At 41.4% G+C, this 21,910-nt stretch overlaps 1 protein-coding gene across 2 annotated transcripts in view; it reads left to right on the top strand.

The window, feature by feature from the left end:
- The window catches only part of drk (growth factor receptor-bound protein 2 drk), an 80,978-nt gene that overhangs the window by 57,412 nt on the left and 1,656 nt on the right, over positions 1-21,910 (top strand). For both annotated transcript variants that reach the window (XM_068384593.1, XM_068384592.1), the window contains 2 exons: positions 20,537-20,702; positions 21,394-21,910. The exon at positions 21,394-21,910 is cut by the window's right edge and continues 1,656 nt beyond it. In XM_068384593.1, coding sequence (XP_068240694.1) covers positions 20,537-20,702; positions 21,394-21,567 — 340 coding nt within the window. In that variant the 3' untranslated portion in view covers positions 21,568-21,910. The remainder of the gene's footprint in view (positions 1-20,536; positions 20,703-21,393) is intronic.

The raw sequence follows: 21,910 nt of genomic DNA, 5'->3' as shown, positions 1-21,910 counted from the left end.
CATGATGTGCCATCCTAGGTTGATTAAGAAGTTTTGCTTGCCAAATTTTTCTGCAATTATGTATTAATTTAAAGTGCAGAATTTATATAGCTTATGTGAATGAAGAAAGCCTTTCATACTTGTGTTGCACAAAAAATCACATGCAATATCTCTCTCTCTCTCTCTCTCTCTCTCTCTCTCTCTCCTTTCACACTTGTGTTGCACAAAAAAATCACATGCAAAATCTCTCTCTCTCTCTCTCTCTCTCTCTCTCCTTTCACACTTGTGTTGCACAAAAAAATCACATGCAAAATCTCTTCTCTCTCTCTCTCTCTCTCTCCTCTCTCTCTCTCTCTCTCTCTCTCTCTTTTTTTTTTTTACTTGCGAAGACAAGAGAACTTTGGCTGGAACTCTAAAACAGATTGTAATCATCATCATCATTTCAGCCTTCAAAAGTCCTTTGTTGGATGTAGGCCTTCCCCAAGTTCCTCCACAGATTTCTATTGCAAGGTATTCTGTGCCACTGTTGCTTATGTTGGTCTAAGTCATCTCGCCAGCGGGTTTTTTGTCTTCCTCAGTTTCTTGTGTATCCTCGGGGTGTCCAGAAGGTTGTTCGTGATGTCCACCGGTTGTCTGTCATCCTGGCAATGTGCCCTGCCCAGTTCCATTTGAGCTTGCTAATGGTTTCAAGGATATCCATTACTTTAGTTTTTTGACGTATCCATTTAGCTGTTTTTCTATCCTTCCATGTTAGATTTAGCATAATTCTCTCATGTGCCCTCTGCATTGTTCGTAATTTAAGGGAAAGCTTTTTTGTTAGATTCCAAGTTTCGGCCCCATAGATGACAGTGGGGAGGATACACTGATCATAGACTTTCCTTTTCAAGATGATAGGAATCTTCTTATTTTTTAACACTGTACTGGCTCTTCCAAACACTTGCCAACCGAGGGTTATTCTTCTTTTTATTTCGAACTCTTTACAGGCGTCATGTAGAGAGATTCGTTGTCCTAGGTAGATGTAGTGGTCCACCTCCTCAATTTGTTGGTTTTCAATTTCAAGTATGTCATCTGCATTTTCAGTATATTTATTGCTCATGACTTTGGTCTTTTGGAAGTTCAAAGTGGAGGCCAATTGATTTGCTTGCTTCATTTAGCTCGGTGAGCATATGTTGAAGCTCTTCTTTGGTGTGAGCAATGATAATGATGTCATCAGCAAATCTTAGGTGACTTAGATATTCTCCATCTATTTTTATTCCTTTTTCTTGCCAGTTGAGTTGTTGGAAAGCTCTCTCCAGGCAGGCAGTAAACAGTTTGGGTGAGCTAGTGTCACCTTGTCTGACACCTCTCTTGAGTTGGAATGGTTCAGAGTCCTTGTGGAGGCGAATAAATGATGTTGCATGGTCATAGATGTGACAGAGTACATTAATGTAAACTGAGTCAACTCCCTGTTCTTCCAGCGCTGACATGACCACCTGTAATCAGGGAAGATTAAATGACAAAAAAAGTTGGTACACTTTCATATCTAAATTTCTTATCCTAGGACATTCAAAAACACTATTAGATGAGCATTACAGTATCTGCTACAATATCTCATTTAAGAATCAAGTTTCTCAATTTTAAGGGCAAGACAACTTTTCCTAAAGATTATTCCAAAATCTTTTAATCTTAATCAGGCAATTTGAAATACTGTACTATAGTATTTAGATAGGAAAGCAGATGGGGGTGACAAAGCAATGAATTCAGGGAGTAGCTATTGTGTGAGAATTCCCTATATGATTATTGATGAAATCTCCACCGGGGCAAAAAAGAAGCACATACCCATCAATTCTCAAAAGGAGAGATGGGTTTGTTATGACAACAGAAGATGAAGAAAGGCAACATTTGGATGGAACACTTTAATGAGGTCATGAGTAGAAGATATGAAGGGAATAATATTAAACACATGAAGCTGAGGAAGACATTGATGTTCCCATGAATGAATTCAGTGTGTTTGAAGTTATTATTAAACAACTCATGAGATGGATACAATGTAATAACTGCTGCGATAATTTTGGCCAAAAATGAAGTGACTCAATACTTAATAGATTATTTTGTAGAATGTGGCATGAAGAGGCAAAACCTGATGAATGGGAGCTAGGAGTGTTGGTGAAAATGGCAAAAAAAAGATCTGACCGATTGCAATAATTGCAGAGGCATCACACTATGTCAGTTGTCATGAAAATACTGTGTAGAGTATGTTCATTCTCAAGAGACTAGTGAGAAAGATTGATAAAAAACTGAGAGATGAACAAGCAGGATTTCAAAAATGTAGAAGTTGTACTAACCAAATTTTCATTTTAAGACATGTACAGCAATGTGTAGAATATAGAAATCCACTTTTGATGGCATTTGTGGACTATGGAAAAGCCTTTGATATTGTGCACCGGCTAGTTTTGTGGAGAGTCCTGCATTATTATGGAGTTCCTTTTAAATATGTAAATTTAATTGAGTCTGTTCATGAGCATAGCAAGTGCAAAGTGAATGTTTATGGAGTTCTATCTAATAAATTTCCTCTGAACAGTGAAGTACTCCAAGGGAATGTGTTATCACCTGTGTTGTTTATCCTCCTCATGGATTTTGTAATGCATAGAATAGTTGGGGATGGCGAAGAAGGATTGGACTGGATTGGTAACAGGAAATTAGCAGACCAAGAGTATGCTAATAGTTCTGTCTTTATTAGCAAAATGCCACAGGACTTGCAAAACTTGCTTACCAGAATGCATGAAATATCACATGAGGTTGGGCTGAAGATAAATAGAAGAAAGACAGATGATGAGAACGGAATATACAATGGAAGATGAAATATCATTGGAAGGAAAAAGAATTAATGAGGTGGAATCATTTGAATATTTAGGAACTATGATTGCTAATACAGGATCTTTAGGATTAGAGTTTAATGAAAGATTGAAAAAAGAAAATCAGACAATGGCTAGGTTAAGTAAAATTTGGAAATCAAATCGCCTGAAATTACATGTAAAAAACAAGCTATATATCAGTTCAGTGAGATAGGTGTTACTGTATGGACTTGAGTCTTGGTATGACAATGAAACAATATCCAACAGATTTTGTAGATTTGAGAACAAAGCCCTCAATAGAATATTAGGAGTTAAATGGCTTGACAGGATTAGAAATGAAACAATAAGAGAGATTACTTGAGTGCCATATGTGGATGAAATCATTGTGAGGGGTTGATGGAGATGGTTTGAGCATGCTCTTTGTACTCCCCAAGAGGTTTGAGCATGCTCTTTGTACTCCCCAAGAGAGATTGGTTCACCAAACTTTCAACTGGGCTCCCCAATGCACTAGAAGAGTTGGAAAACCCAAGCCTACATGGCAAAGGACTATGAAGCTTGAAGTAGGAGATGATGAATGAAGACATATTAATTTAAGAGCTCAAGATAGAGACAACTGGCGAAATCTAACTGAAGCCCTTTGCGTCAATAGGCGTGGGAGATAATGATGATAGCATTAACACCCATAGGAAAAAGTACCATTGATGATTATCAACTGCTTTTTACCATGGTTTTTCCCTGAAGTTTGTTGTTTCCTGAAATAAAAATGAAGGAAACTTTAAAATGGGAAATTGAAGCTAGGGTTTTAGAACAAGATCATACAGCCTTCTATGCACAGTATACTCATCATTACTGACAGAGCTAGTTCACACTTCAAACCAGATTAGACCTCTGTACTTAGCATTCCAATATATTCAAGAGGTAATTTTTGTATGTAAAGTATGCATGCAGTTGTAGGTTGTCAATATTGGAGCCTATATCGGTGGATTGTCCTAGATAGTTTAAAGAGCAACAAAGATAAAATACTTCTCTGTCATAATATGGAAGTTCCGATTTTCTTAATATTCTCATTGTAATATTTTCTTCTAAAAGGACACATTCACTGTATTTCTTAGCTTCCATTTTATTTTTTAGTCATCATCATTGTAAAAGTTTTAGGTCAACTCCTCCCCATTACGGGGTTAGAGGGGAAGTGAGTCCATCTCTGCTGGGTTGAATGGCCACCATATCCCTTGTATTGGTGCTTTGGCTGTAAGTGCCACCGTTTATCCTCGTATGGGTTACGGTATTTTTCAGTACTCATTCTACTCCTATTCTTTACTCCTTCCCACCTAGAGCCAGCTGAATGAGTGCTAAAATATTTATTTTGGCTATCTGGTTAAGCTAAATATTAAGAACAGTCTGCCCAAATTCTTGTCATGTTCAAATCCTCATCAGTGCAATTTTTGGGGGGGATCATCTGGGCCTGCCCACCAGCACCATTAGACTTGATCTATATCTTCAATTTCTTTGGTGTATTACTTCATTTTCCTTCTCGTTTTGTTCTCTAATCATCACAGTCTATTTTCCATCCTCCATGCAAAGCATATCTTGGCTACGTAATTTGTGATTTGTCAATTGATGTCCCTGCAGCACTAGATTTAAACTTTATTTTCATCGTTGTTTGTTAAAGTGTTATTGAGGTTAAACTTCAAATAATTGAAAATTTGCACACTAGGTACCAGTTTACATAGTTTGGGTTTGCATAAAACACTGCATCCAGTTTGGCTGATGTCCCAAGAATACTGGTTGATGGTATTTCTCCTAATAAGTTTATTTTTCAATATTTAACTTAGCCGGTGATTATATAAGCTGCAGCTCTGCTGCTTGACAGAAAACTCTACGGAAAAAATCCGCCAGCGATCGCTATGCAGGTAGGGGGTGTACTTCAACAGCGCCATCTGTCGTGCAGGTACTCAGTACTCATTGTAAACAAAGAACTCAATTTTCTCTCTGTCGTGCTACCGGCAAGACCTACTAATTCGCTGTTGCTAACTGGATTTGTTTTCACAACTATTTGGTGAAGTACACTATTCTAGTTTTGAGCTTTCGCTGTGCAGGCTTTCTCTTCAATAAATCCTTGCATTCTTTTTTTGATATCGGATTATTTGTTGATGACTTTGGATAGTTTTTGAATTCCCCTTTGACCAATTCAAAATGGCTGACCCTTCTCAAGTCCCAAAATTCAGGAAGTGTAATGCTAGGGACTGTTCAAGGCGTCTTCCGAAGGCCTCTATCGATCCTCACACCGTTTGTTCCAATTGTCGGGATAAAACCTATCAATTGGAAGATCGATGTGAGGAATGCGTTGGGCTTTCGGAATTCGATTTTATCGAATTCCAAAAATATACACGTAGGCTAGAGAGAGATAGAGTCAGGAGAAGTTCATCTCGTTCTGTAGATTTTTCCTCTCCTCATGCCCCACAACCTCTTCCTTCCCCTGTAGTGGTTGCTCCTGATCCCCCTTCTGGCACTCAGGAACCTTCGATGGCTGACATGATGCGTGCCATCCAAGCTCTGGGTGAGAGAGTTGAGTCCCTGGCTAGTGACCGTAACCAGCTCATGGCGGACGTCAAGGAGCTGAAGTGTAAAAGTGCAGTGGGAAGTGGTAAAGTGAGTGATAGTGTTGTGGATAGTGTTGCGCTTGAGGGTTCGTCTGTTCGTGCCTGTCGTCCTCCTAGTCCGGGACCTCTTGCAAGCTCCCAAGTCCAGGGGAGAAGCAATGTCGTACGACCAATGGGTTCGAGAGGCTTTAATCAGCGAACAGACGTTCCCTCCGTGGTTTCGGGCGTATCTACCCAAGATCGCCCCACCCACACAAAGACGAGAGAGCCCATTTATTCCTCGTCTGCGGAAGAGGTTTCTCGTAAGAAACCATGGACCAAGGTCTCACGACCTCTTAAGCGCAAGTCGGTCCCTTCCGCGCAAGTCCAACGGCCCAGTTGTAGCCACTGGGTCAGTTCGGACTCGCTGCAGTCTTCCGATGACTGCTCACCTCCTAAGAGAGGCAAAGCGGTACCGCCTCAGGCAGTTACACCGTCTGTCGCCTCACCTGCTCCTGCAGACCCTAAGTGGTCTTTGCTGCAGACCATGCAGTACCAATTAACGTCTCTGATGCAGGACTTTCGTGCGGAGAAGGTTGCTGCTGCACCAACCTCTTGCCTACAACCAACCACACTCTCGGTTGTGCGTCCTGTGGACGCTGAGGCGACCTTCTTGCGCACTCCAGCTGAGAGAGTCCCGCCACCCATGCGTTCCAGTGTGCCCTGCCAGCCGCATGTTGACGTTCAGCGACGCACGGAACCTTCCGTTGACGTTCGCGAGGTACAACAACCGTCAGAGTTGTTTTGTTTTGACGCGGTGCGTCAACCTCCGCAACCCAGTGTGGTTGCCTCTGCTCGCCCAAATCAGACTAGACAGTCTGGAGTAGACGCTGTGCGTCCCCGCGCTGCTATGGTTGTTGCCAGCTCACAGACTGGGCAACAGTTCCATGACGTTGCGTCCGGTTCAGTCACGCGTGCACAGATGCGACCGGACTCAGCTAACCAGCCGATACCTACTCCATTGCCGCTTCCTCCTCAATACTCGGATGATGGACTCTCTGATGATGACGATGCGGCACACGTTGATGAACCACATTCGGACCTTGACGAGCCCAAGTCCACGCAACCCTCTTTGGACTTTAGAAAAGTTCTTGCTCTGTTCAAAGAGATGTTTCCGGACCAGTTTGTGTCTGTGGCTCCGCGCTCTCCTCCGTCAGAGTTTGCTTTAGGTACGCAGTCATCCTCGCCTGCCTTTACTAGACTCGTCCTCGCACGCTCGTCCAAGAGAGCTTTACGAGTTATAGGAGAATGGATGCAGTCCAAAAAGAGTCTAGGGAAGACAGCCTTTACGTTTCCCCCTGCTAGACTCTCTTCCAGATCGAGCGTCTGGTATGCCACGGGAGAAGTTCTCGGCTTGGGAGTTCCTGCCTCTGCCCAGGGCGACTTCTCAAGTCTTGTAGACTCTCCCCGCAGGCTAGCCATGAGACGCTCTAAGATATGCTGGTCTCCTTCGGACCTAGACCATCTGTTGAAAGGGATATTTAGAGCCTTCGAGGTCTTCAACTTTTTAGACTGGTGTCTGGGAGCTTTGAGCAGGAAGATCTCCCCGACTGAGAAGGAATCTTCCTTGCTCATCATGTCCTGCATGGACAAGGCCATACGTGACGGGTCTAGTGAGCTTGCTGCATCGTTCGTATCCGGAGTCCTCAAGAAGCGTGAGAACCTTTGCTCTTTCCTGTCAGCTGGAGTGACACCTTGTCAAAGATCCGAACTTCTGTTTGCTCCTCTCTCTAAGTGCCTTTTTCCAGAGGACTTGATTAAGGAGATTGCTGCTTCTTTGATACAGAAGGACACCCATGACCTGGTTGCGTCCTCTGCCCGCAAAGCCACCCCTTTGCCTACCTTGTCAGGTAGACCAAGGATGGACACTCCAGCGTCCCGATTTATTCCGCCCTTTCGTGGCAGAGCCTCCAGCAGAGGAGGTGCTCGTGCCGAAGGGAGACGTGGGAAGAAGAAAGGAACCAAGTCCTTTAAAGGCAGAGTCTGACTGCCAGCTTCTTCAGACAGCAGTGGGAGCCAGACTCAAGAACTTCTGGCAGACCTGGGAGAAGAGAGGCGCAGATGCACAATCTGTGAAGTTGCTCAGAGAGGGGTACAAGATCACGTTTGTACGAAAACCCCCTCTAGCAACGTCTCCCATCGATCTCTCTCCCAGGTACAGAGAGGAAGACAAGAGACAAGCATTGAAACAGGAGGTGTCTCTCTTACTAGAAAAGGGAGCGGTAGTCAAAGTCCTGGACCATCAAACCCCGGGCTTCTACAACCGTCTCTTCTTAGTGGCAAAGAAGACAGGAGGGTGGAGGCCGGTGCTAGACGTCAGTGCGCTGAATGTCTTTGTCACAAAGCAGACGTTCTCCATGGAGACCACAAAGTCCATTCTAGCAGCGGTCAGAAGGGAAGACTGGATGGTCTCTTTAGACCTAAGGGACGCATACTTTCACGTCCCCATCCACCCAGACTCCCAACCTTTTCTGAGATTCGTTTACGAAAAGGTTGTCTACCAGTTTCAAGCCCTGTGCTTTGGCCTAAGCACAGCCCCTCTTGTGTTTACGAGGCTGATGAGGAATGTAGCCAAATTCCTTCATTTAGCGGACATCAGAGCCTCCCTCTATTTGGACGACTGGCTTCTAAGAGCTTCTTCCAGTCGTCGCTGTCTGAAGGATCTAAAGTGGACTCTAGATCTGACCAAGGAATTGGGTCTCCTGGTCTATATGGAAAAGTCTCAAGTGGTCCCATCCCAAACTATTGTGTATTTAGGGATGGAGATTCACAGTCTAGCTTTTCGGGCTTTTCCGTCGGCCCCCAGAACAAGTCAAGCCCTGTTATGCATCCAGAACATGCTGAAGAAGGAACGATGTTCAGTCAGGCAGTGGATGAGTCTGATAGGGACACTATCATCCCTGGAACAGTTCGTATCGTTAGGAAGACTACACCTCCGTCCTCTTCAATATCACCTAGCTGTTTACTGGAACAAGGACAAGACGCTAGAAGCGGTCTCGATCCCCATTTCCGAGAAGATGAAGTCTTCCCTGACTTGGTGGAAGGACAGTATCAGCCTCAGAGAGGGTCTGCCCCTGGCTGTTCAGACTCCCAACCACGTTCTCTTCTCGGACGCATCGGACACGGGCTGGGGCGCGACATTAGACGGTCGGGAATGCTCGGGAACTTGGAACTCGAGTCGAAGGACAATGCATATCAACTGCAAGGAGCTACTGGCAGTTCATCTGGCCTTGAAAAGCTTCAAGTCTCTCCTTCAAGGCAAAGTGGTGGAGGTGAACTCGGACAACACCACGGCTTTGGCGTACATCTCCAAGCAAGGAGGGACCCACTCTATGACGTTGTAAGAGATCGCAAGGGACCTCCTCACCTGGTCAAAAGATCTAAACATTTCACTAGTAACGAGGTTCATCCAAGGCAACTTGAATGTCATGGCAGATTGCCTCAGTCGGAAGGGACAAATCATTCCAACAGAATGGACCCTACACAAGGATGTGTGCAAGAGACTTTGGGCCACATGGGGCCAGCCTACCATAGATCTCTTCGCAACCTCGATGACCAAGAGGCTCCCAATATATTGCTCACCAATCCCGGACCCAGCAGCAGTTCATATAGATGCCTTTCTCCTAGATTGGTCACATCTAGACCTATATGCATTCCCCCCGTTCAAGATTGTCAACAAGGTACTGCAGAAGTTCGCCTCTCACAAAGGGACAAGGTTGACGTTAGTTGCTCCCCTCTGGCCCGCGAGAGAATGGTTCACCGAGGTACTTCGATGGCTAGTGGACGTTCCCAGAACTCTTCCTCTAAGGGTGGACCTTCTACGTCAGCCACACGTAAAGAAGGTACACCAAGGCCTCCACGCTCTTCGTCTGACTGCCTTCAGACTATCGAAAGACTCTCGAGAGCTAGAGGCTTTTCGAAGGAGGCAGCCAGGGCGATTGCTAGAGCAAGGAGGACATCCACCCTTAGAGTCTACCAATCGAAGTGGGAAGTCTTCCGAAACTGGTGCAAGTCAGTATCTGTATCCTCGACCAGTACCTCTGTAACTCAAATAGCTGACTTCCTTTTATACCTGAGGAAAGAACGATCTCTTTCAGCTCCCACTATCAAGGGTTACAGAAGCATGTTGGCATCAGTCTTCCGTCACAGAGGCTTAGATCTTTCCAACAACAAAGATCTACAGGACCTCCTTAAGTCTTTTGAGACCACGAAGGAGCGTCGTTTGGCTACACCTGGTTGGAATTTAGACGTGGTACTAAGATTCCTCATGTCAGAAAGGTTCGAGCCGCTACAATCAGCCTCCTTTAAAGATCTCACTTTAAAGACTCTTTTCCTGGTTTGCTTAGCCACAGCTAAAAGAGTCAGTGAGATTCACGCCTTCAGCAGGAACATCGGATTTTCATCTGAAACGGCTACATGTTCTTTACAACTTGGTTTTCTAGCCAAAAACGAGCTACCCTCTCGTCCTTGGCCGAAATCGTTCGATATTCCAAGCCTATCGAATATGGTTGGAAATGAACTAGAAAGAGTCTTATGCCCAGTGAGAGCTCTTAAGTTCTATTTAAGCCGAACTAAACCTTTACGAGGACAGTCAGAAGCTTTATGGTGTTCAGTTAAGAAACCATCTTTGCCTATGTCAAAGAATGCTTTATCCTATTTTATCAGACTGTTAATACGAGAAGCTCATTCCCATCTGAGTGAGGAAGACCAAGCTTTGCTGAAGGTAAGGACACATGAAGTTAGAGCTGTCGCAACTTCAGTGGCCTTTAAACAAAATAGATCTCTGCAAAGTATAATGGACGCAACCTATTGGAGAAGCAAGTCAGTGTTCGCGTCTTTTTATCTTAAAGATGTCCAGTCTCTTTACGAGAACTGCTACACCCTGGGACCATTCGTAGCAGCGAGTGCAGTAGTGGGTGAGGGCTCAACCACTACAATCCTCTAATTCCATAACCTTTTTAATCTTTCTTGAAATGTTGTTATTGTTGTTTTTGGGTTGTCCGGAAGGCTAAGAAGCCTTTCGCATCCTGGTTGATTTGGCGGGTGGTCAAATTCTTTTCTTGAGAAGCGCCTAGATTAGAGGTTTTGATGAGGTCCTGTGGTATGGGTTGCAACCCTTCATACTTCAGATCCTAGGGGTCGCTCAGCATCCTAAGAGGATCGCGAGGCTCCGTAAGGAAGACGTTTTTAAAAAGGCAGAGTAATTGTTCAAGTCGACTTCCTTACCAGGTACTTATTTATTTTATGTTTGTTATTTTGATAACTTCTAAAATGAAATAAAAAATCCTTAGCTCATAATAATGTAAACATTTATTGCTGGTCTCTACCCACCCCCCTGGGTGTGAATCAGCTTATATAATCACCGGCTAAGTTAAATATTGAAAAATGTTATTTTGATAATAAAATAAATTTTTGAATATACTTACCCGGTGATTATATATTAAAGGACCCTCCCTTCCTCCCCAATAGAGACGCAGTGGACCGAGGAGAAAATTGAGTTCTTTGTTTACAATGAGTACAGTACTGAGTACCTGCACGACAGATGGCGCTGTTGAAGTACACCCCCTACCTGCATAGCGATCGCTGGCGGATTTTTTCCGTAGAGTTTTCTGTCGAGCAGCAGAGCTGCAGCTTATATAATCACCGGGTAAGTATATTCAAAAATTTATTTTATTATCAAAATAACATATTTTCAAAATTGCACCCTCAACTTAAGCGTGAATCTTTCACAGTTTGTATTAATTTACAGTGATGCTCTATACTTGATTCTCAGCCAGTCTTCTGAGTTATACATTATTCTTTATTCTTGCTTAGCGCCTTTTATTTTTTATGTACTTTGTACATATTTTTGCTTGTCAGGGATATTTTTCATATAAATTCTGATTTCATATATTTTCATCTAATTCTTTTTTTCCCAGTTATGTAAAGAATTATGCATGCATTTCTGCTTATAGGAGTGAAGTGTACTGAATGCTATGTTTAATCTCAAAGTTTTGATTAATAGGATTAGTTAATTTGTTGGTTAAAGCTGCATTTACTGAAAATATGTTGATAGTTTGTTTAAAGGTACTTGCATATTTTAGATTAAGCCTCTGGTGGTTTTGTAACCGAAAGTTCAAGTGCTTCATTCAGTGACTTATTTAGCAATATTATTCCCTAAGAATCGTGTAGTCATCCAACAAAAACAAAATGTGCTTTATTCTCGTATTTAGACAATTTTATGCATGCGTAAATAATTTATTTTTCGCCGGACTGTATTTTGAATTGTTGTAATTATCATGTGGCATATACATTACTACTTAACAGTATTCCATGTATTTTTTTTTAAACTAGAACTTATAACCATCTCTTGCTCAACACTCATATCTACCAGTCTCTGACCACTCTCGTTTTCTCCTGGTACGCCATACTTCCCAATGACACCTTCTACCTCTCCAGCGCCCACTCTAGCATTTAAGTTACCCATGACAACTACATTATTCCTTCTACCCAGTCCTACACACCTAGGTAATTCATTCCACTCTTCTTCACTTTTCTCACAACCTGGCCTATACGGACTAACAAAAGCCCAACATTCCCTACCCAACCTAACCTTTACCCACATTAACCTAGATGATATCTCTTTCCATTCCACTACTTTACCTGTCATCCATTCACTCAGCACTAAAGCCACACCTCTTGTTCTTCCCCTTTCAATCCTAGATACTCTACCATTCACTTCACCAAACATCACCTCACCCTTCCCTTTTACCTTTGCCTCACACAAAGCCATTATATCCATCCATCCTATTCATAAACATACAGTACTTCCAATCTCACATCTTTTACTCACTTTTAAATGGTATATGAAAAAAGAAATTGAAATATAAATATTTTCATATAAAGTTTATTTTAAATTTATAGATACATAAAGATGAAGATATACTAACTTCCTTTGCTCTACAATTTCTCATTTTTTTCTTGACCATATTTATAACTTTTTTATGGGTTAAAATTTTTTCCACTTTCTAATGCAAATTTTAGTTTCTTTCTATTTATATTCCTCAGTTATGATACAAAACAATGTAAGTAGGTTGACACACGCACAGTCATTACTCACTGTAGAAATATTAGAATTTTGAAATCTGACACGGCTCATTACCATTTATATAAGAATCATTGCTGTAAAGTACCCTATTTCTGTACAATTTTCATAGGAAATAAAGTTCTCTAACATTTTTTATCTTAAATATTATCTATGCATTTATTTTTTTTTCTTTTTTTGCATAATTTTCATGTTTGAATAATTTTAATCATTGCAAAGATATCCTGCTTACATCATAAAAAAAAAAAAAATTCTTAACATATTGCAATAAACCAGAAATCCATATCTGGTATAGTTTGACCATACTGAGTCACAGAGAAAAAAAAATGTTGGCGGGAGCCCCAATTTTCCCCCTGGCCAAAAGCGGTATGTCTGATGTAGCTGTTGTCATTGGTGAGATCACAAAATAGTTAATCTAAGTATAAATACAGTAATGGTTTAGGATTGTTAAAGCATATGCCTATTGATACATTAAATTGCAAAACACAAAATGGTAAAGTATGTTTCTCCAGATTATTTTAATAACACTGCAATTTCAGATATTGCGGAAGTTTTGACCTCAGTGCAGGAGAAAATCATTCTTTTAGTATATCAAAATGTATTTTCAGTTCTGTTTCAGCTCTGAATAGGTCACACACTCATTGTATTAGTGTTTGGGGATTGTCACCTTTGTAAACTAGTGTATCAATATTCACAGACACTAGAATTACATATATCTGTTTCTGTTTTGTAGGAATACTTTTGAAATTTTTGCTTTATTTGTAGTAGCAAGTTCTGCAGTGTTACCACAAAATTTCACAAATTTTTTTAATGCCATACCATGATTTTGTAAAGTGCAGTTTTTTCTCCACGTAATTAATATGGACAAGGACCCTTCGCTCTTAAGGCTTATCTTATATATAAGGATTGATTTGTAATCTTAATATGTAAAGATTTAATTTATCTACTCAATTGTGAATATTTTGGCCAACTACAGTACTGAATATTCATCAATGTTCACTGTTGTCGTAAGTCATAGGATGATTCCACAAACAGGTGCCAAAAATGGAGGTATCGCGGTTGAGGAACTCCACTCTCGAGGGTTCTTCTCTCTTTGTTCCAGAGGAGATAGAGAGGTCTGCTGAAAGATGGAGGAAATCGTCCAATGATTCTCTCCTTCATGGGGCCATGACATCTCAGTCCTATGGTAGACCTTTCCAGAATTCTTGGCCTCAGCAAGATCCTTCTTCTACCCAGTCAACTGCTAGGTCCTCGGGACCTGTTAAGGTGTCTAAGTGGCTTTTTTAGCCCAAGGGACAGAAGAGCAACAAATCTTTCAGAGGAAGGAAGGGAGGTGGCCAAGGTGGCCACTCCCGCTATGAATGGCATTCTTCACCACCTAACACCTGTGTGGGGATGCCTACAGCGCCGCTGGCAGAAGTGGCAACTTCATGGGGCAGATGTCTGGACGGTCGAGGTGATTGTCCTAGGGTATTGCGTTCCGTTTATCCAATCTCTCCCTCCTCTGACTCGGGATCCATTGCATCTCAGCTTCTATGCGAAGGGATCCACAAAGGAGCTGGCCCTCAGGGCTGAAGTCCAGACCATGCTGCAGAAGGGTGCTCTCCAAGAGATAGTGACGGGTCTCGAGGCTTTTACAGTCTGATTTTTCTGGTGATAAAGACTACAGGAGGCTGGAGACCAGTCATCGATTTCTTGCCTCTGAACAAGTTTGTCCAACAGACTCAGTTCAGAATGGAGACAACAGACACGGTCATTCAAGCGGTGCGTCCAGGGGACTTCATGTGCACACTGGATCTGAAGGACGCTTACTTCCAGATCCCAATACATCCGTCTTCAAGGAAGCAGTTATGGTTCATTCACGAAGGGAAGTTACCAGTTCAAGGTCTTCTGCTTCAGTTTCGCGACAGCTCCTCAGGTGTTTACCAGAGAGTTCGCAGTAGTGTTATGTTGGGCTTACAGGAACGGCATCCGTATTATCAGATATCTAGATGACTGGCTGATCCTTGCAAACTCGTAGACAACCCTTCTGCGTCACCGAGATGTGCTTCTAGAGTTTTGTCAGGATCTAGGGGTCCTGATAAATTGCGAGAAGTCATCACACTGCAACCTTCACAGAGACTGGTATACCTCGGAATGATCATAGACACCGTCCTGAACAAGGTCTTCCCATCAGACGAAAGAGTACACAGGCTGCAGGAAGTGGCTTAGTTGGTGGCGACCCGCTGCTTAGGCTCCGAGGGCCGTTTCGGACTGGTAGCCTGCGCCTTGGCGCGGGTGATGACCGACGACGGTACTGACCGGGCCCGTGCTCCCTTCATCAGGAAAGTTTTTCCAGCCTCCCATTGGCAGAGTCTGCTAGGCCATCTAGCCTCTCTCATCCGTCTGGTTCTAAACGGCCGTCTAAGGATAAGATCCCTGCAATGGCAGCTGAAGTCCGTGTGTAATCAACAGTCTGATCCACCGGACACCCAAGTTCCGATAACTCAGGAGCAGGTGACAGATATGAATTGGTGGATGGCGGACGAAAGCCTTCAGAAAGGCCGGACTCTTTTCGTTCCCCCTCCGTATTTGATGCTCTTCACAGATGTATCGAAAGAAAGGTGGAGGCTCACCTGCTGCACCATACGATCTCCGCCCTTTGGTCAGAATCAGAAAGGTACCAGCACATAAATCTGTTAGAGATGAGAGCAGCCTACCTAGCTCTTCATGAGTTCCAACAGTTGATGGCAGGTCGCTCTGTGGTGTTGATGAGCGACAACACCACACTAGTGGCTTACATAAACAAACAGGTTTGTATCTTTTTGCAGCCTCTATGCCATCGTGCAGTAAAGATCCCCAGATGGTCGGAAGAACATTCGGTGGCTCTATCGCCTTGCTTCATTCCCGGCAAAAGGAATGTGCTCGCGGACAATCTGAGCAGAGGGACTCGGATAGTAGGCTCCGAATGGTCTTTGAATCAACAGATAGCCGACACCAACAAAGTCCTGACTTTGTGGGGTTTCCTGACTGTAGATCTGTTCACAACATCTCTGAACAGCAAGCTTTCGCTATAGTGTTCTCCAATCCCGGACCCTCAGGCTCTATGGCAAGATGCATTCCAACAATGGAGGGAGAACATTGATGTGTGCTCCTTTCCCACGTTTTGTCTGGTGAGAAGACTGCTCATCAAGACCAGAGCATCCAAAGATCTATTGATGACCCTTGTAGCTCCGCTATGGTTTCACACAGAGGGGTTCCCAGATCTTCTGTAACTTCTCATAGATCATCCACGAGAACTCCCTCCACGACCAGATCTACTCAAACTGCTACACTCGGACATCTTCCACAAGACTGTGAAGTCGCTTCGTCTGCATGTGTGGAGACTATCCAGCGTCTCCTCACTCAGAAAGGCTTTTCACGACAAGTTAGGAATGAATGTCCGGACACTTGCGTAGGTCCTCAGCTTTGGTCTACCAGGCCTAGTGGAGAGTCTTCTGTTGGTGTCGTGGAAGGACTGTGTCTCCACTCGAAGCCACTATACCAGTCATAGCGGAGTTTCTTGTATACCTTCAGGAGGAACAACTTTCAGTAACGGCGGTTAAAGGCTATTGCTCAGCCTTGAGCCTCGCCTTTCGGCTGAAAGGAGTAGAAATGCCCTCTTCGTTGAAACTTTCTCTACTCATACGGAGTTATGAGATCACTTGCCCCCAGTCAGAGATCAGGCCTCCTCCTTGGAACATTGTTCGCCTACTGAGGTCCCTGAAAAGACCTCCATTCAAACCATTACACCATGCAACTGACTAAAATCTCACGTTGAAGATGGAGTTCCTGCTTGCTGTAGCCTCGGCAAAGAGAGTCGGTGAACTTCTCGGTAATACAGCCGAGACTAATATCGCTGTTTGGTAGTTAAGATAAAGTAAAGAGGAAGATCACTAAGAACACAGTGTCCTCCTGGATACGCCAGGTGATCGAAAGAGCCCTGGCTCCAGATCCTCCTCAAGCTCGTCAACCTAGAACTCATGACGTCCGTGAAATTAGTACTTCACTGGCTTTCAAACGCAACTTTCCGTGTTGCAGGTCCTCCAGGCTGGTGTATGTGGAAATCAGACCATATTCATAGCACATTACCTCAAAGACATGACCCACAGGAGGCTCGATATGTTTACTATGGGCCGTTTGGTGGCTGCTCAGGTTGTTTAGGATACCTCAGGCTCCTTAATGGACAACTAACAGTTGGTTAAAGGCATTGGTTACCTGGTTTAAGAATGGGATGAACGAGAAGAATGTGTGGCTTTCCTTCTTTCATCTTCCCCTCTCTTGGGGTGCAGCGCCATGGGTCCCTCTCTAAGCTGGCTTCCACCTCTGCTGGTAATTATCACCTCTCTTGTGTAGTCTATTACTGTATAAGCTTTATTTTATATTGACCACGTCCCCATTGCTTCTGCGAGGGAACAATGGGTACATCTGGTTGATTTTCTCATTTAAAAACTCAGACGTTTTCATACAAATAACCTCTATTTTACTAAATTGCACAGGCCGCGAGTATACTCACTTTGTATACTTCAGCGAGGTGTCAAAGTTTTCCCTAGACCACAGTCATATACTGTACCAGGCAAAACTGGGTCAATGTCCATGCCAGATCTAGGACTTCCACCCACCTAATAGTGAGTCATCCACATAAATAATGGGTTTGTTAGTAGGGGAACAAATGACAAATTTGGAGATAATTTGGATTTTTCCCTATCTAATACAAACCAGGAGTTATCTATATAAATTGGCCCACCATCACCTGGCCCCCAGAAGCCCTGCCTGCAATAAAAAGTGACTTATCTCACTTCTGTAAGGGCATATATAAAGGCGGCTGGGTACCCCCCAGCTATCCCCTTCCTAGGGTTGCCACCTTGCACTTAAAAATCATACGCCTACCTCCAGCTGCCGCTGAAAGAAAATCCTCATAAATAACTCCAGGTTAGTATTAGATAGGGAAAAATACAAATTATCTCCAAATTTGTCATTTTCCATGTTATAAGCTATAAAAACCCTTATCTTTTCATGTTTGAATAACAAAAATCCACCAACATTTAAAAAAAATGAGACAATTTTTCTCTGAATATTTCATATTTTGAAAAATTGGTCTTCAAAGTTTTTTATTAGAGATTAATTGACTAGACTACTGTTTATGAGTATGGACTTTTACCAGTAATTTTCCGCACCCCTTGGAATCAAATTGGCATAATCATTATACAGTATTTTAACGGTTAATTACTGACCTGTGGTAAGCCCCTTCCCTCAAATCTAAAAATATTGCTCCCAAAACACACCGTATGTTTCAAATGTGCACATATGAGCAAGACTGACTAACATAATATATTCTCATCTGTATTTTTCTGGGCAAATTTTATGTTTTTGCCCTATTTAAGTTGCTGTCTTTTGATACTTTATGCGTCTGTCTGTATAATCCTAACAAAAATTATAAATATATGAGCAGACACAAATAATAGGAACATATGATATGAAAAAACTTATAATTTAATCTTCAGAGAATTATAGAAATTGTATTTTTAAACATTGAATATAGACGTTCGCCTAGCCAAAAATTTTATAATATGAATTTCCAGAATTCTAAACTAGAGGTCATGAGTTGAGCATCTTAAGATCCATTCACACTTACAGAAGTGTGAATGTACCTTTACTAAAAAGACCTAAAAGCATAAGTTATATAGTACTGTACCAAATAGAGCACAGTCTATTATTATATTGGGGGAGTAAGTAGAGATTGATATTGTCATATACAGTAAGTAATTTTCAAGCCCTTGCGTAATATTGTAGTGGGTTTTGGCCTGTTCTATATTTGGTGGTGTGATGTGAATTAATACCCATAAATATTCCTTTCTTGGAATGCCAGGCCCCTCTCGTAAAATGGCAAATAGCAAACCAGCTAATGGTAAGGTCTGACTGTGTGTGAAAGTACTTTATAATTGATGTGAAGTTGATGAATATTGTGGTTGACTGAAGTAGTTAGTACATAGTGTAAATAATCAATGGAAAAATTTACATATAATTGTTTAGAAAAGTTTGTAAATGAATCATAAATAGTACAGCACTTGTTTTGGAAAACAACTTTATAGAATTTTTGGCTGCATCTTGGATTTTTTGTGCTGGGATGAAATTAATAAACTCCAAATTTTGTTCCAATAAAATAAGTTTGCAGTTATCAGGTTTTTATATATTAAGCTAAAAGTTCTTTCACAGTTGACTTATTGATATTGTGTAACTTATTACTGTAGTAAGTATGAGATATTCATGAATAGGTACGGGGGCATAGTCTGACAATTGTAAAATTGATCTCATTTGTATGGGTTTTACTCTAGTAAAAGTACAAAAATATCCAGAAACATATTTTTTATGAATTATTCAAATTTACTACTATTACTATTACCTACTGTGATGTATGGATCAGAGTTTTGGGGAATGAAATTGACGGAGAGACAAGAATTGAATGTGTTCGAGATGAAGTGTCTTAGGAGTATGGCTGGTGTGTCTCAATTAGATAGGGTTAGGAACGAAGTAGTGAGGGTAAGAACGAGTGTAAAAAGTGATCTAGGAGCTAGAGTGGATATGAATGTGTTGAGGTGGTTTGGCCATGTAGAGAGAAAATGGCCATTTACAGAAAAAGGTGATGAAGGCAAGAGTTGATGGGAGAAGTAAAAGAGGAAGGCCATGATTTGGGTGGATGTATGGGGTGGAGAAAGCTCTAGGTGATAGGAGGATAGATGTGGAGAAGCTAAAGAGCATGCTAGAAATAGGAATGAATGGTGAGCAATTGTGACACAGGTCAGATAGGCCCTGCTGCTTCCTCCTGTCGCCTTGGTGACTGCTGAGGTAGCACCAGTAGGGGATTCTGCATATGGAGCTTCGTTTGTGGTGAATAACAGGGAGAGGGTGGGCTGTGGTACCCTATTAGTACTAGCCAAATTCAGCAGAATCCCTCATCAGGCTGGGAGGAGCTAAGAGAAGAAAAGTCTCCCCCTTTTTTTTTTATGTTGGCTACCCACCAAAATTGGAGGAGTGCCTTGGTAGATAGATAGATAGACTAACTTCTGAGTGTCAAATTTGTATTGTAATTATACGAAATGTATGAGACATCCAAATGAATACATCTCAATAAAACTACATGGAAAGATTGCTCTTTCTGATTGTCTGGTTATAGAATTTCAGAACTGATCGAGAAGCAGGTGTTTAAAATTTTGATAAAATTGCAAATGATACTATTAGATTATTGAAATGGTGTATATTTTTTTTTTTTCTGCTGGCAAAATTTTTTTGTGCATGCTTGTTATGTTTGTTTTGATTAATGTCAATCAGTTGCCATTTTATCCTTAAGGCTTAAATATGCTTTATTTTTATCGTGGAAAGTCTCATTTAGCTCTTAGCTACATTTTTTATCTTGGTATGCTACTGTTGAAGGAATACCCTTTTTCTCCCATCTAAGCATTAAGAAATAAATAAGAGTACAGTACTATGTTCATATACCTATTCAGTACTATATTTAATTATTATAATTTCATTTTAAATGAATGGGTACATTCACTCAGTCAGGCCTTTTTTTTTTTGCATTTTTTTTTCCATTTTACCTAAGCAATAATCCTGAAATAGCCAAAGTCCTTTGATTACAGTACAGTTGGCCCTCACCATTTGCAGGCTTAATTTACTGATTTGATTACTCCCTGGAAGGGTAATAAAGTAAAATAATGCTAGTTTTAACTTTTTTCTACTAAAAATGGTGTACAGTATAAGAGTTATTAAGGAGGATCTCTCCCTGTTACTTAACCCTTGCGAATGTTAAGGGTTGGCTGTAGTCTTGATAAGAAATAAATTGACGCCTTAATGAGAGAAATTTAAATACCAACCTAATCAATGTATAACATTCTTCCTTAATGCATCTCAAATTTATTCTAAGTTTACATTCAATAGTATGTGAATTTATGCTTAAATTTATGTGAAATTTCTTCTTTTAGATGTGGTGATGGTGTCCAACACTTCAAAGTATTAAGGGATGCACAGGGCAAGTTTTTCTTATGGGTAGTGAAATTTAACTCCCTTAATGAATTGGTAGAATACCACCGATCAGCTTCAGTATCGAGGTCTCATGATATCAAGCTCAAAGATATGACTCCAGAAGAGGTAAGTTTTGTATTGCATTGATGGGTTGTGATTAGTGCACTGTTGAGGGTACCTTAAGGAGTAGTTTGGTGCAATGGGTCTTAGATCTTTGTACTAATTAGAATATAACCAGCGTTGCTAACAATACAATTAGTAATTGTTAGTTATTTTCAAATCATTTTGATATATTTTTTCTGAATACAGTATTTTTTTATATATAAAGATTTATCTTTACTATGATGCCAGAATGAGCATTATGGTTTGAATAATAAATTAACAATGTAAAAAATGACAAGTTGCAGCTCTGGCTCTAAGACATACAGGAATTTCTAAAACATACCACACTTGCCAAGCTTCAGTGACTGAAAGGGTTTAGGTTTTTTGGAAGTGTCCATTTCGTCTCTTTCCACTTTTTCCCACAAGTTTCTAAAATTTTCACTTCGACTGAATAAGTACAGAAGGCTAGGATAAAAATTAACTCGAGTCTCATTAAATTGTTATCATGATAGTTATTTTAGATGTTTAATATAGAGTATAAATCAGTCTTGATTAACTAGATTACGTGCTTTTGTAAAAGTAAAAGAAATCTGATTGGATATTGCTTAGAATTAATTAGTAATCATGCTTTTTGTAATTTTCTACCATGAAATTAATTAGATCAGTTTACTGAACTACAACTGTATTCTAAGATTTTTCTGTCATTTTCCCACAGTTCTTAGTGCAAGCTTTGTATGACTTCACTCCACAAGAACAAGGTGAACTGGAATTTAAAAGAGGAGATGTTATCACTGTTACTGATCGATCGGACCAGCATTGGTGGACTGGCGAAATGGGTAACCGTAGGGGTCTTTTCCCTGCTACATATGTTGCACCTTACCACACATAGATGGATTCCTATAATGTTACCTTTCAAGGTACCCGGGTTCAAATGAGGTATCTGTTATAAAGGATCCCTCGTTGCAGAAGGGAAACCACCTAGTTTTGTCAAGTTTTCTCAAACTGCATTGTGACAGAGACTGAAATGAGATTTTGTTCAAAACATTGAATAAAAAAGCTGGCTTGGCTAGATTTGCTTTGGCCTCTATAGCAGCAGTGAAGAGGAGGTTGTAATACGGCTCCACTGTCGGTGGTCATATCTCCTGAATGACATTTTCCCCCTTTTCTAGTACAGTTTGGTTGTTATGCATTTCTGTGGCTTTAATCCCAGTCATCTACTTACGCCCGAATTG

This window comes from Palaemon carinicauda, chromosome 12 (genome assembly GCF_036898095.1).
Source record: "Palaemon carinicauda isolate YSFRI2023 chromosome 12, ASM3689809v2, whole genome shotgun sequence".
Taxonomy (NCBI): Eukaryota; Metazoa; Arthropoda; class Malacostraca; order Decapoda; family Palaemonidae; genus Palaemon; species Palaemon carinicauda.
The sequence above is the reverse complement of the archived record's forward strand: the minus strand, read 5'-3'. Positions and strand labels throughout refer to the sequence as shown.